Source organism: Thunnus maccoyii, chromosome 10 (assembly GCF_910596095.1).
Source record: "Thunnus maccoyii chromosome 10, fThuMac1.1, whole genome shotgun sequence".
NCBI lineage: Eukaryota > Metazoa > Chordata > Actinopteri > Scombriformes > Scombridae > Thunnus > Thunnus maccoyii.
Window position 1 is genome coordinate 9,774,561 of NC_056542.1, and position 12,854 is coordinate 9,787,414.

The following is a 12,854-nucleotide window of genomic DNA, read 5'->3' on the forward strand; positions in this document are numbered from 1 at the left end:
TTCTTCTTCTTCTTCTTCTGCGATTCAATCAGCGCGTTACCGGGGTAAGGTCTCCACCAACCGTATGCACTTGTAAAAAATCCTATAAATGAGGCCAGCTTGAACAGTATTTGAAGATATGATTTAAACACGTACTTAAAAAGTAGAAATACAGCAATGAAAAAAAATACTACAAGAAAACGTCTTTAAGTAAAAGTACAGAAGTATTACCAGGTAAATTTCAGTAAGTATTAAAAGTAGCTGTTTTGCAGAAAATGGGCTGTGGCTATATTAAATACGTTTAATAAAGTAAGTTAAATTATTATCACTGATGAATCAGTGCATAGGCAGCATAGATAGATAGATAGATAGATAGATAGAAACATTCCATTTATGTTTTCCAGTTCCAACATTTAACATTCTTGATGCTTTCTCCCTCCAGAGGAACTTAAAACACTTTCTGAAAATCACTTTGTGTTAGACAGACTTCATCTTCTGTCACAAAAGCAATGAGAGCAGCCAACTGGTTAGACTGAATCAGATCTGAGGGTCGATGCATGTGTGCGTCATAGAACAGACACAAGATGAAGCCCCTTTTTTAAAAAACATTTTCATCTTTTATTTAAAAAAAAAAAAAAAAAGAAATTGTTCAATATGGAGATTATGAGAAAGATACACTACTACCAGATTACATAGTGCATTGCTGTGAAATGCTGGTGTCATATATATGTACAGTATAAACTGAGCAACATAAATTAATGTAAAACCATTAGGGCTGCAACTAACTATCATTTTCATTATCAATTAATCTATCGATCGTTTTCTCGATTAATCAATTAGTTGTTTGGTCCATAAAATGTCAGAAAATTGTGAAAAATGTCAATCACTGTTTTCTAAAGGCCAAGGTGAGGTCTTGTTTTGTCCACAATCCAAAGATATTCCGTTTAATGTCATAGAAGACTAGAGAAACATTTCAAATTTGAGAGGCTGAAATCAGAGAATTTGGACATTTTTTTCTAAAAAAATGATACAAATGATTTATCGATTATCACAGTAGTTGGCGATTAATTTAATAGTTGGCAACTCATCGATTAATTAACTAATCGTTGCAGCTCTAAAAAACATTAATTCATCATCAGTATGAGAATGAATCATATAAAAGTGAATCACTTGACTTCTCCACAATGATTTTAGAGGATCTCCAGGTAGATGGCTGTCTCAGCATCAGCCGCAGAAGTACCCTGCACCTCCCTTGTGCCTCTGACTCCCAAAGCACCTCGTCTGTCTATACGTCCAACCTCTCCACCTCTTCTTCTCTCCCCGACTCGCCTCTCCCCACCTCTTCTGCCCATGGGACGGATCTGAAAAAGGGACAGCTTTTGTTAATCCTCAAATCTGGGAATTAAGAGATTTAGAGATTTTTGTCTACAGTATGCAATACCCTCTCTTTCCAAGGACATGACCGCCACTCAAAAATTATGTTAATCAAATACCTGCTTAGTACGGACGAAAAGAGGTGTGCAGTTCTGGTATACAAGTTGGTAGCTGCCGTTGGCGTAGATATGGGTCACCTCTGTGCAGTTAATGTAGAGGGGCATCCGGTCCTGATAAATTCCCATTCCTCCAGGGTACACGGCTGGACGTCTCAGAACATGTCTGAGAAGATCAGAACAGAGACTGTATGTGAATCACATGGTAAACATTTGTGACAAGATTAAATGTTAAATTAAAAGGGCTGATTTGCTTCACGTACCTTCCAGCTCTCTTACGGCAGCAGTAGAAAATAAGAGATATAAGGAATATGACCAGGCAAATGGCCACAGCAGGTACCACCGACCACAACAGAGCTGCTGTCTCTGTATATGGACAAAAGAGCAGCAGAGCATTAGTATATGATGTGAAATTATAATGTTTGTTGCTCAAGCTCGAAGGCTTCACTTACTGTACAGATATTTCATGATAATAATCTTTATTCTTTTTACAGAATTTAACATCATAAGAAATACAATATACAGGAATATGAAAAATATGAAAAAGCTGCACTCATAGCTCAAGAAAGGCAAAACATAAGGTTTTCTTTGCAATGTTTCCTAATTCACTCTTCAGCGTATTCTCTTCCACTTAATTTTTCAAGCTGCAGACATGTTGCACAGAGGTTTCAGCACCAGCCCTACATCTGAGTGAATAAACAAGAGGCAGAGCTGTTGTGTTCTTTGTTAAAAAAAACAGCACTTTGAACACACCGTCTCCTCCTTGCACCAAAATCAGGGAGTCGTTTCCAAGTGCATTGAAAGCGAAGCAGATCACTGTCTGAGGTTTGTCCATGTGGCCCCTCAGAGTGGCTGTTAGCGTGTCAGACTCTGATGTTACCGACACGTTGTAATCACGAGGTGGAACAGTTCCATTAACGCTCCAGGTGACTGCAGGTCTCGGGTTGGAGTCAACCAAACAGCGACAAAGCACCTCCAACTCCTCTACAACACAGGTGGAAGACAGCCGGAGGATGACTGGCTTATCTGGAGGAGAGAAGAAGCACTTTGCCTGAAACTCTTTAAATTTATTTACTTGATACTATAATTCATAGTTTATTTTTTATTCACAGACTGTTGTAGCTCTGTTTCACGATAAAGTGTTTACTCTGTACGTATGGGACCATTTCTCTGTTAGTTGGGTATTTTCTGAGTGTTAAGATTTTCCTTATCCAGAGCTGAAGTTCAAAGGAAGTGTTGTATATTGGACACACTGTAAAAAACTGACTTGAGTTTACAAGGATAGTACGAATAGTAAGGAAAACATTTATATTACTGACACATTAAATGACATAGTTTGACATTGTGGTAAATTTTCTTATTCGCTTCCTTGCTGAGATCAAAAGATAGTATTCATGATTGTGTGGTAAATACAAAGCTACCAGTTGGATTAGCTTAGTTTAAGGACTGGAAAGAGGGGGAAACAGCCAGCTGGGCTCCATCCAAGAAGCCAGGCTGTTTCCCCCTGTTTCCAGTCTTTGTGCTAAGCTAAGCTAACTAAGCTGGTGGTAACTTCATATTTAATATAAAGATGTGAGGCCGGTATTAATTTTCTCATTTAACTCCTTGAAAGAAAGTGAATAAGCATATTTTCCAAAATGTCAAACTAATCCTTTAAAGCTCTTCTCCAGTTACATTTTGGCTCCATTTACAGGAAAAAAATAGGAACACAGAAATTTTTTTTTTTTTTCAAAAATCTCTTATAACACCTTAACAGCCTTGAATATCCAACATAAACAGGCTAAGTGTGTTGTCAAACAGTCCAAATGTATGCGTGGTCATTGGAGGAAGGTCTACAGAAAGTAGGATTACATTGTATGTTCAACGGTGTGGGCCGGGATTCTCCTCGCCCAATCAGGTTCTGAGCTGAGCAGCGGACCTTCATGTCTCGGGTCACGTTGTACACACGGACTGTCTGTGTGCGCTTGTGGAGGTGCACCGTATGGCCGTATTGGCTGTAGGACCAGTGGTACTCTGATGCTGGTGGGTCAGCTTTACATGAGCAGACCAGCAAAGCACTGCCCCCCTCCTGCACTGTCAAGGACTGCACCTGAACCTTCACATCTTTTGGTGGAACTACAGAGCATAAACAAAAAAAAAAAAGTGAGCTTTAAGTGTAAACTGAGCCAAGAAGCACAAAGATACATGTCAAAACTATGCTTACATGTGACATGCAGATCCTTTGAAGTGGCCATTAATTTGGCTCCTGGGTAGCTGACCTCACATCTGACTCTGGGTTTCACCCGGTGTGACACAGTAAAGGACATAGAAGCCAGTAACATCGGCCTGTGGGCCTGGGGGTAGAGAGTCTGTACTTCGCCGGGCTCACTGCTGTTCAGCTGCGCTCCCCTCTCCCAGCGCCACCGGAGGGCAGGAGGTCTTGAGGGGCAGTGGTAGCTGACGGTGCAGTTTAGGGTGACCAGCTGTCCCTCTGTGGCTGACAACGTGCCGCTGACGACAGGAGCCTCAGGAGTGTCTGTCAGTGAGGAAAACATCTGTAATCACTGTGTTTCATTACTGTTGTGTATTTCATAAAAGACAGTGGAAAGGCCACGTGTCCCAGATTATGTAGGTACAGAAACTATTTGATCAATCAGCCCATATGTGATTGTATTTACTACTCTTTTTTGTCTCCTTTATTACATTTTTAATGACTGTTTCTATTTTTTTAAAATTTAATTTACTTTTTTGGACAAAATGCAAAAGGTAGTTGTTGACTATTATTGCTCATTCAATCTGAAAAGTGTTCAGCTTTAGTTATTTATTGCTCTGTTAGGCAGACACATCTGTACTCCATGCACTTCTGCACTTTGCACGTTGCACATTGACAAGTAATAAATATTATTGACTAGAACCTTCATCTAAGCTTTTTTTTTTTGGCTGTTGTGTGCCACTCAGTATCATGTGTCGGATATTCTCCACTGTGTGTGTTTTGTACTATTTATTATGTACTATTGGATACTCATACATTATCTAGCTGATAAATATTCAAAATAGTTTTATAAAAGGAGAAATAGGAAGTACAGGGACTCCCCCACTTACCCACAACATCTAGATTAAAGCTCCTTGGCTTCCCCCAAAGTAAGTCATCACCTCTCTTTAGAGCGATCTCAAAGACCCGCGAGTCATCCAGGCTGATCCTTTCGATCTTCACAGAGCAGTCCCCATCTACGATTCGCCCAATGAGGGATGTCCGGCCTTGGAAATCCCTGCTCACTTGATCTCTGTCCTCGCTGTTAAAAGCAGTGCTGCGGAGAGGGAAGAAGTGGCCACCACCTCTGAACCTCAGCCGGACATCCACCCTCTCCCTCCTGCCCTTGTGAGGATGAGGAGCTGCAGGAGTGAAGGAGCAAGGAATCACCACGCAGGAGCCCACCAGAGCATGGACACGCTCAGGGACTGAGGGTTCAGGAGATAAAGCCTGGACCCCCCTCCACAAGGCTGTTGTTGTGATGGAGAACAGAAAATGATTAATTCCAGGATCTGATGTAACTGGCGCATTGTTAATGGGAGACAGAGGGTTTGTTATTGAGCTATTCTGCCATAAAATTGTGCCTCATAATTGTGCTAATAATGTTCTTTGCATTTATATTTTTTCAGTTTGAATTTGACCACTGTGAAGCCAAAGACAATTTCCCAAATGCATGGACAATTAAAAAGTTTCTATTCTAAGCTATAGGGCTCTCACTTTCAGTCATGGAGATCTTTTACAAAAAAGAAAGAAAGAATCATTAAGAATAAATTTCAAGTCATATTAGACGTTAGACGCTGAAGTTCATGACGTGTTGCATTTAAATGCACTGTCTCGCAAGTATTTCGCAATATAAATATTTTTAGAAAAGGGAAGAGGGCAACTGCACTTTTGGCTCTGGAACTATCGCACTACTACAAGCTTTTTACTCAGTAGATATTATGTGGTTAAAAACTGAAATAAGAAAGATCGATTGTTATGTTATTTTAGGCACATTTGTGTGCCTAAATATATTTGCACATTTTCATCAACCTCATGGATAAAATAAATTAGCATCTGATAAAAAAACAAGCAACAAAACTCTAATACAGTTCTTATGTTGCAGAAAACAGAAGAAAGGACAACAGAGAAAAAAAAACAACCTCTCTTACAGTAATAATTATGGGAATAACAGTGGTATCCATGGTAACAAGTCATAACTTACATCAGTCAATGTTGAATGTCCATGAAATACATACAAAAATCTGAAGCAAATGCGTTTAAAAAAAACAAAACAACAACAACAACAAACAAACATCATAATGGATTGTGTTACTCACCAAAAATCAGAGGACACACAAGAAAGACAGTGTCCGCATGCATGACTGCAACCCTGCACTGCCAGCACAGACAGAGGGGAGATGAACAGTGGAAAGAAGAGGGGGAAGTTGTATTGTTTCATTGCGCTCCTGGTGCAATGTACTTCACTTTGATGCCTCCTCTTAACCATCCAATATCTTAGTATTCATTATATCCCATTTAAGTACCCCGCTGCCTCATAATGTAATTTCACAATCAATAACGATAGGCAACTTTTTAGTCATTTAAACATTTTAAAAGACTCAAATTATCGCTCATATGGTCAAACTAGGAATTGTTTGCTAGGGAAAGAAAGACCTCAGCAAGTATCTGTGAGACAACACATGACAATGGGTGAGTCACCCTCATGCTGTTAGCCATTTCCTCAAAGGCTCCCTGATTCCTTTTGTCTGTACGAACCGACCTCACCAAACCACTGCAGTGTGATAAAAGTGATGGTGACATAAGTTCAAAAGAAAGCTGAATAAAACAGATTAATGATTAACTTTTCTGCCTGATACTGATTCATTGCTGTTCTGTTGATGATAACTATCCCTCAACATAAGTGCTGTAAGTCATCAGTGGTGAAAATGATGAAAGTACAAGGGAAAAGTCTCATGCTAAAACATTTGTATTTCAACAAGCGATTGTATAGAATAGTTTACTGGTCAAACAATCTGTTTAAATACACAAAATACATAAATATCATAAATATATGGTTGTTATATGACAGACAATTTCATTTTTCAGGAAAGTTTGTCTTGAATATGTGTATTTTTCTTCATATTGTGTGTTATCTCCAACATGACACCTTGAGATTGGCATGTTTCTGCAAGATCAAACAAACCGTGTAATCAGAGACAGGGACAAAGACTTTTTTTCTTTGAACTATGGACCCTTTGAATTGCTACCTAAGTCATGCCACTCCTCCTCCCTGCACCTTAAGAGAGAACACACACAGCTTTCCTGCCAACACTCATGACTGCAATGGCAAAACAAGACGAGAGGGAAAGCAATACAGTATGCAGAGATAAAATATCCAGTTAAGGTAAGTATTAAAATTCAATTTGCATGCTGTTTGTTCAGAATTCGTTATTGTTTCTCTTTTAGTTTTCTGTGTGCGGGTGTGAGAACTGTAAAGTCAGCAGTATTCAAAGTTACAGTCTGCTCTTAAGACAGTGTGGTAATCCTTCATTTAAAGCTCTAATCATTATTAGAATAACATCTTGTACTTATTTTATTCTTTTGCACAGTCTAGCAGCATTTTCTGAAGCCATGAAATCAGCTCAGCAGCTGCTCCGGTCTCAGAGAGACTTGCTGCTGAACTGGACTTGCGACCACCCAGCACCCTTGCTGCGGTGGCTGCGTGATGCTGAGGTGCTTTCCTTTGACCACTACTTGTCTCTGCTGGAGAGGTCACCTTCCAATGCTGTGGCCCAGGCTCTGGAAACAGTGTGTGCCACTGAGGAGAGCAGCCAAAAATTCCTGCAGGTGCTGAGGGAAGTGCAGGATTATTACTGCAGGGATCTGCAGGTCTGGGTGGAGAGACACTGCATGAATGATACTGTCAGTAAGCCAAAGCCTGCACCTGTAAAAGTTGAAGGTGAGGCTGTTTTCATATGCTGGTGATGACTGGGCCTGATTAGATTAAGTTTTTATATAAACAGATGCAATTGCAGTTAAACTGGAAGGTGAATAACATTATATTTCAAACCCTGCATGTCCACACTGCACTGAAGACAACGAAATTTTTCTGCTTGAGTAACAGGAACATACAGAAGATCATTAACAGGGTGCAATTAAGTTACACAGTTACACTGTGATACCATGCCAAGTAATTTTTGCTGACTTTGGCTATGAAGCAGTATAAACACTAAAAGAATAAAAAATGCTCAGGCAACCTGTGAATAATTTTAAACAGTTTTAATTAAATGCATGGTCTCTTAATTTGTGTCTAAACAAAACTACACTGTGTATTATCACATATATTATATAATATGTTATTTACTTTACAAATCCAATGATATCCACAGACAAGAAGCCTAAAGGCCCCTTTGCTAAACTGTTCAAAGGAAAGAACAAGGGATTCACGGTGACTGCAGAGGTCACAGGTATGACTTTATTAAGTTGTCAAAAGCTGGGTTTTAAAATTTTTCTTTTCTAATGTGTTAACTTTCTATAATAAAAATACTTAAAATTTATGAAGGCAACTGTGTACCCAAGTAACTCATGTTTTCATCATTATCCAGCTAAAGAAGAACTTAAACATTGCAGGAGTGTAAAGTTTTCCAACACTCGAGGTATGTAAATATCTTATTTGAACTGACAGAAAAAGGTCCAAATATTTATTTTAGACAAAATTGAAGAATGATTAAATTCCATTTTTCTGATATGTTACTGTATCATCTTCGTGTCTTTCATTGCAGCTCCCATTTCTGCCCATAAAACCACCTTGCTGAAACGCACAGAGCAGTTAAAGTGTTACTCAGAGGGTGAAGGGGTGGCTTCAAACTCAGCCTCTCACATCGAGATCCGCTACACTGACCTTTTTGTGACAGAAGATGATGACTTAATCGGCAGCAGCCAACATGAGTACTTTGATCTGGCAAGCAGACGAGCTCGCATCTATGTCCACCAGGCTTGCCAACGTATCCGCCCTTGCGATCTACTGAGCTCCCAAGGAACATCGGCACGGCCACTGAAAAGGGTCAAAGTGAAGGGTATTGCTGGTATCGGAAAGAGTGTAGCAGTACAGAGACTGGTATATGAGTGGGCGATTGGGAAGAACATGCGTGAATTCACCTGTGTTTTTGACCTGCGCTTCAGAGAGCTCAATCTGATTGAAGCACCACTGAGTTTATTGGAGCTGCTTGAAGACCGGTTCCGGTACCTGAAGGAAGTTTTACCTGACCTTTTCACATCCCCAAGCTCTTTGCTCTTCATCTTAGATGGACTGGATGAATTCAAATTCCCCTTAAACTGGAACAGTCCTGGCAAAGACATTGATGTGGATTCGAAAGTGCCAGTGTCAGAGCTGATGGTGGCTTTGATAAAGGGAAGCCTTCTTCCAGAGGCCTCACTTATTCTCACAACAAGACCATCGACTGAAGCTCCAAAGCGTTTCTTCCAGAGATGCTGTGTGGTGCTGGGCTTTGAGGAGGACCAGGTGAAGGAATATACCACCAAGTTCTACAAAGACAGTAATGTTGCAGGAAAAGTCTATGATTACATCTTGAACAACGACAACCTCTTTGTGCTGTCCTTCATCCCTCTTTATTGCTACATCATCTGTACCGCTATGGCCGAGTTCTTCTCTTCAGGGCCTCAAGAAATTGGTGACTTAAAGTCTCTGGAGCTCAATCCACCCAGAACAGTCAGCGAGGTTTACTTCTGCTACCTGTTTACAGCAGTTAAGCACCATGCACTGAGGGGGAGAGCAGAAAGAAGCACCCCTAGATCTGAGGTTCTCTCACTAGCTAAGCAGCAACTGACCAACCTGGGAAAACTGGCTTATGAAAACCTTCTAAAGAAAAAGATCATGTTCAACAGAGGTGATTTGGAGAACTACGGCGTTACACCCGCTGATATTCAGAGCACCTTTCTCTGTCACATCCTCCAGTCTGTCAAAGAGGAGACAGTGGAGATGTTTTCTTTTTTCCACTTGACTGTTCAAGAACATCTGGCTGCCCTCTACTGTGCAATCAATCTCTTCAGCCAGGAGGACATAATCCAGGCTCTGGATTTCTGGTGCTTTGGAGTACATCCACCATCCTCTACTGCTGTACCCCTGCAGAACATAGACCTCAGCATGGACAAACTGGAGAGCCTCCAGATGTTCACACGCTTCTTCATGGGAATGCTTCGAGCACGGCTGGCAGGTCAGCTGGATGGCCTTGTTCTTCAGCCCATGGAGCAAGAGGATGACATCCCTGCCAGGCTGGGTTTGTGGTTCCAAGACCAGTTTAAACACAGGGAGCTGGAAAACCAGACAGCCCTGAATCTTCTACACTGCTTGATGGAGTTCCACATGGACGAAGCCACCAGCATCGTAGCACCAGAGATCAAGAAACTCAACCTGTTTAAAATGAAGCTGAGTGTTGTGGACTGTGCAGCAATACACTATGTACTGCAGTTCTCTCCACACAAGTTGCAGGAGCTCAACTTAGGCTACTCAAACATTGGCAACAGAGGACTCAACAGGCTGGGGCCAATCCTACATCGCTGTGAATCTCTCTAGTGAGTAACTGATTTGATCATGGACTGTCTAGATAAATAGGTAAGGATTACTATCTGACTACTGATGAAGTCAAAAATCGACTTGGGCTGATGCCTCTCTGTGTGGGGTTTGCATCTTCTCCCCTGTCTACATGTTTGTCTGTCTGTCAAGACTGGTCTCTGTCTTCTGCCCAATGCTCCCTCATAAGCTTGATTGAAAATTAATGAATGGACTGCCAAAAACAAAGTCAACCTAATCTTTCTTCTATTCTCTTTCAGTCTGAGATACAACTGCCTGGATAGGCAAGCAGCTATTTTAGAATCTGCAGTTCTGAAATCAAATGAGTGCCATGTGAAGCAGCTCTTGTAAGTCACTACAAGTATTTATTAAGATGATCATAATATCACTTTTAAAAATATACATTAAAGGCTCAGAACTATGAGGGCATAACTGCCATAAAATGCAAAAAGTAGCACAAAAAACTTGTAACTTATGCACTTACACACCTACCACTACTTGTATTTTACTGCAACATAATTCCTCTACTCATTTATGCAGTATGTGTGGCAATAACCTTGGTCCAGAGGGGGGTTTGGAACTATGGAATGCTCTGGAGCAAAATAACACTGTGGAGGAGCTCTATCTGGATATTACCGGCATCACAGAGAGAGGAACAGAAAACATTGTCAAATGCCTCAGCAAAAACACTGCTCTGAAAACTCTGACGTAAGATTAAAACACACTAACTTCTGCTCAGTGTCCTCAGAGTTATAATGTATGAAAACACTGCCATCTAGTGTGACCTACTGTCCTGTCCTAATAAAAAAGAATTACTCCTAACTGCTTATTTTTTCCTTCCTCAGTATTGTTGGAAATGACATCGGAGAGGTGGGAAGGAGGAGGCTGAGGGAACTGGAGCAATGCCGACCGGGACTCCGGATTATTACAAACTTTGTGGATGACCTTGGGTTACTTCAGGCCTACCTGGACTGGGTGGAGGAGATCCAGGCTGACCGGGACCAGATGGAATCTGTGAAGAACGTAGACGCCCTGCAGTCGGTGCTACAGGGGCTCAAAGTCGCAGGAAAGGTGGAGAAAGGAGAGAACGCAGAGAAAGCCAAGGAGCTTCAGACAAAGATTGAGGAGTTGCTGAAGTCTTCCACAGATCTGATTGGAGGAAGATGACCACAAGTTACTTGGCTTTTTTTTTGTTAGGGTAGGGCACCATCTGAAGATGCAAATGGTTTCCCAGCATCCACCATGAGTCGACTAACATTCTGACTTCAATCTAAAAAAGTGGAATTCACATTAACCCTGATGTTCTATTTGGATTCCTGAAGACCAGAGTCCTCTTTCACAACTCAAAAAACATACTTACAATTGTTTTATCATCTTGATGTTTCATGACTTTGCTTACTTTCATGTAAATTGCTGCTACATAAAACTACAAATCACTTCTGTTTGTAACCTCAGCTGTAAAACATGGTTAAATACAATTGATTTTCATATTCTATATATGTGCCATTGGTGTTGGCAGTACTTTTCATGCAGTAGTATCTCTCACAAATCCCAAATAAGTCTATAGATTCATGTTATTAGAATTTTTCACCCTTTTTCATGTGAGGTCTACAGGGATCTAAGTGATCCCAAACTTAACTAACATCACTATGTAGAATAGCATACTGTATGTCTTTTATGCGTGAATGGCTTTTTGGCAAAAAAAGATACATATACAGTATATATGTGTACCTTTGTTCATGCATACCCCATATAACATGGAAAATGTGAAATACTGTATATACTTTATGTGCAAGCCTAATTTGTGGCAAAGGGAAGGGTTACCATTACAATTCTTTTTTTTTTTTTAAATAATGGGATTTAATAAAGTCACAAGAAGGAAAACATATGTCCGATGTCAAAATCATTGTAACACACCTAGTCGCGCTTGTGCAATCTTTTCAAAACAATTCCTGTAAGCTATATGCAACCTCACTTCTAAGGAACTTTACTTCTCTTTGCACCTTTCATCTAACAGCTCAACAGACCTGATGAAAATGTAAGTCATTGAATTTCAATATTGATAGCATTCATTTATTAAAATATGACAGCAAAACACTGATTCATTACGCTTTAAATGATTATACTGTATATTTGCAAAATAAACTTTTACATCCTCAGTAGATTGTGGTTTTGAAAATGTAACTCCTAAATACTGTATGTTTGTTACCTAAAATATTAAAGATTTCAAACACAACAGTAAATAAAATAAATATACAGTAATACTTGTCACCTTTTTTTTTTAAGCAAATTTCTTCCTGTTTTCATCTTGTCGCCATGATCAAATCTTTTAGGAAAAGTCTGTCAAATCTGCAAGAATGTTTTAAAATTAGCACTTGTTAATTTCATTGTTGTTGTTTTTCCACCTTGGTAAAATCTTGATGTGTGAGTTCAACAAAAGGATTTTCCATCTGAGACCCTACTCTGAAAATCATGTTACTTAAAGGATATTTGTCTTTATTTAAACTCGAAAATCACGGAGGGCAAAGCCCCCCTTTACAATGACATCGAGCAAGAAAGAAGACAATCAATAAAACAAACATATAAATAATAGAGTGACAACAAAATCAATTAAAAACAGGTACAAACAGAAGTTAAAAGGTTTGAGACTGTGGATTTAAAATGACCAAGAGTTACCAATGAATTCTTTTTTTTTTTGAAAATTGTTTTTTTTTGATGAAATGTACCACACACAGACTGTTCCATCTGTAATCTCCAGACTGTTTTAAACTTGAGTTTCTGCCTCTCCTGAACAACAAAAATG

At 39.9% G+C, this 12,854-nt stretch overlaps 2 protein-coding genes across 2 annotated transcripts; one reads left to right on the forward strand and one right to left on the reverse strand.

The window, feature by feature from the left end:
• Nucleotides 1–890: 890 nt before the first annotated feature.
• Nucleotides 891–5,956, reverse strand: LOC121905940 (sialic acid-binding Ig-like lectin 5). Its single transcript, XM_042424549.1, has 8 exons — nt 5,799–5,956; nt 4,551–4,949; nt 3,673–3,984; nt 3,321–3,584; nt 2,223–2,495; nt 1,733–1,835; nt 1,473–1,635; nt 891–1,340 (listed from the first exon to the last, which is right to left on the reverse strand). The coding sequence occupies exons 1-8, from the start codon at nt 5,839–5,841 to the stop codon at nt 1,170–1,172; spliced, it is 1,728 nt and encodes a 575-aa protein (XP_042280483.1). The 5' UTR covers nt 5,842–5,956; the 3' UTR covers nt 891–1,169.
• Nucleotides 5,957–7,092: 1,136 nt separating this feature from the next.
• On the forward strand, nt 7,093–11,863 carry LOC121906192 (NLR family CARD domain-containing protein 3-like). The gene is made up of 7 exons (XM_042424907.1): nt 7,093–7,420; nt 7,851–7,928; nt 8,067–8,117; nt 8,244–10,053; nt 10,312–10,398; nt 10,592–10,759; nt 10,897–11,863. Exons 1-7 carry the CDS (start codon nt 7,093–7,095, stop codon nt 11,216–11,218), a joined length of 2,844 nt encoding a protein of 947 aa, XP_042280841.1. The 3' UTR covers nt 11,219–11,863.
• Nucleotides 11,864–12,854: the final 991 nt, after the last annotated feature.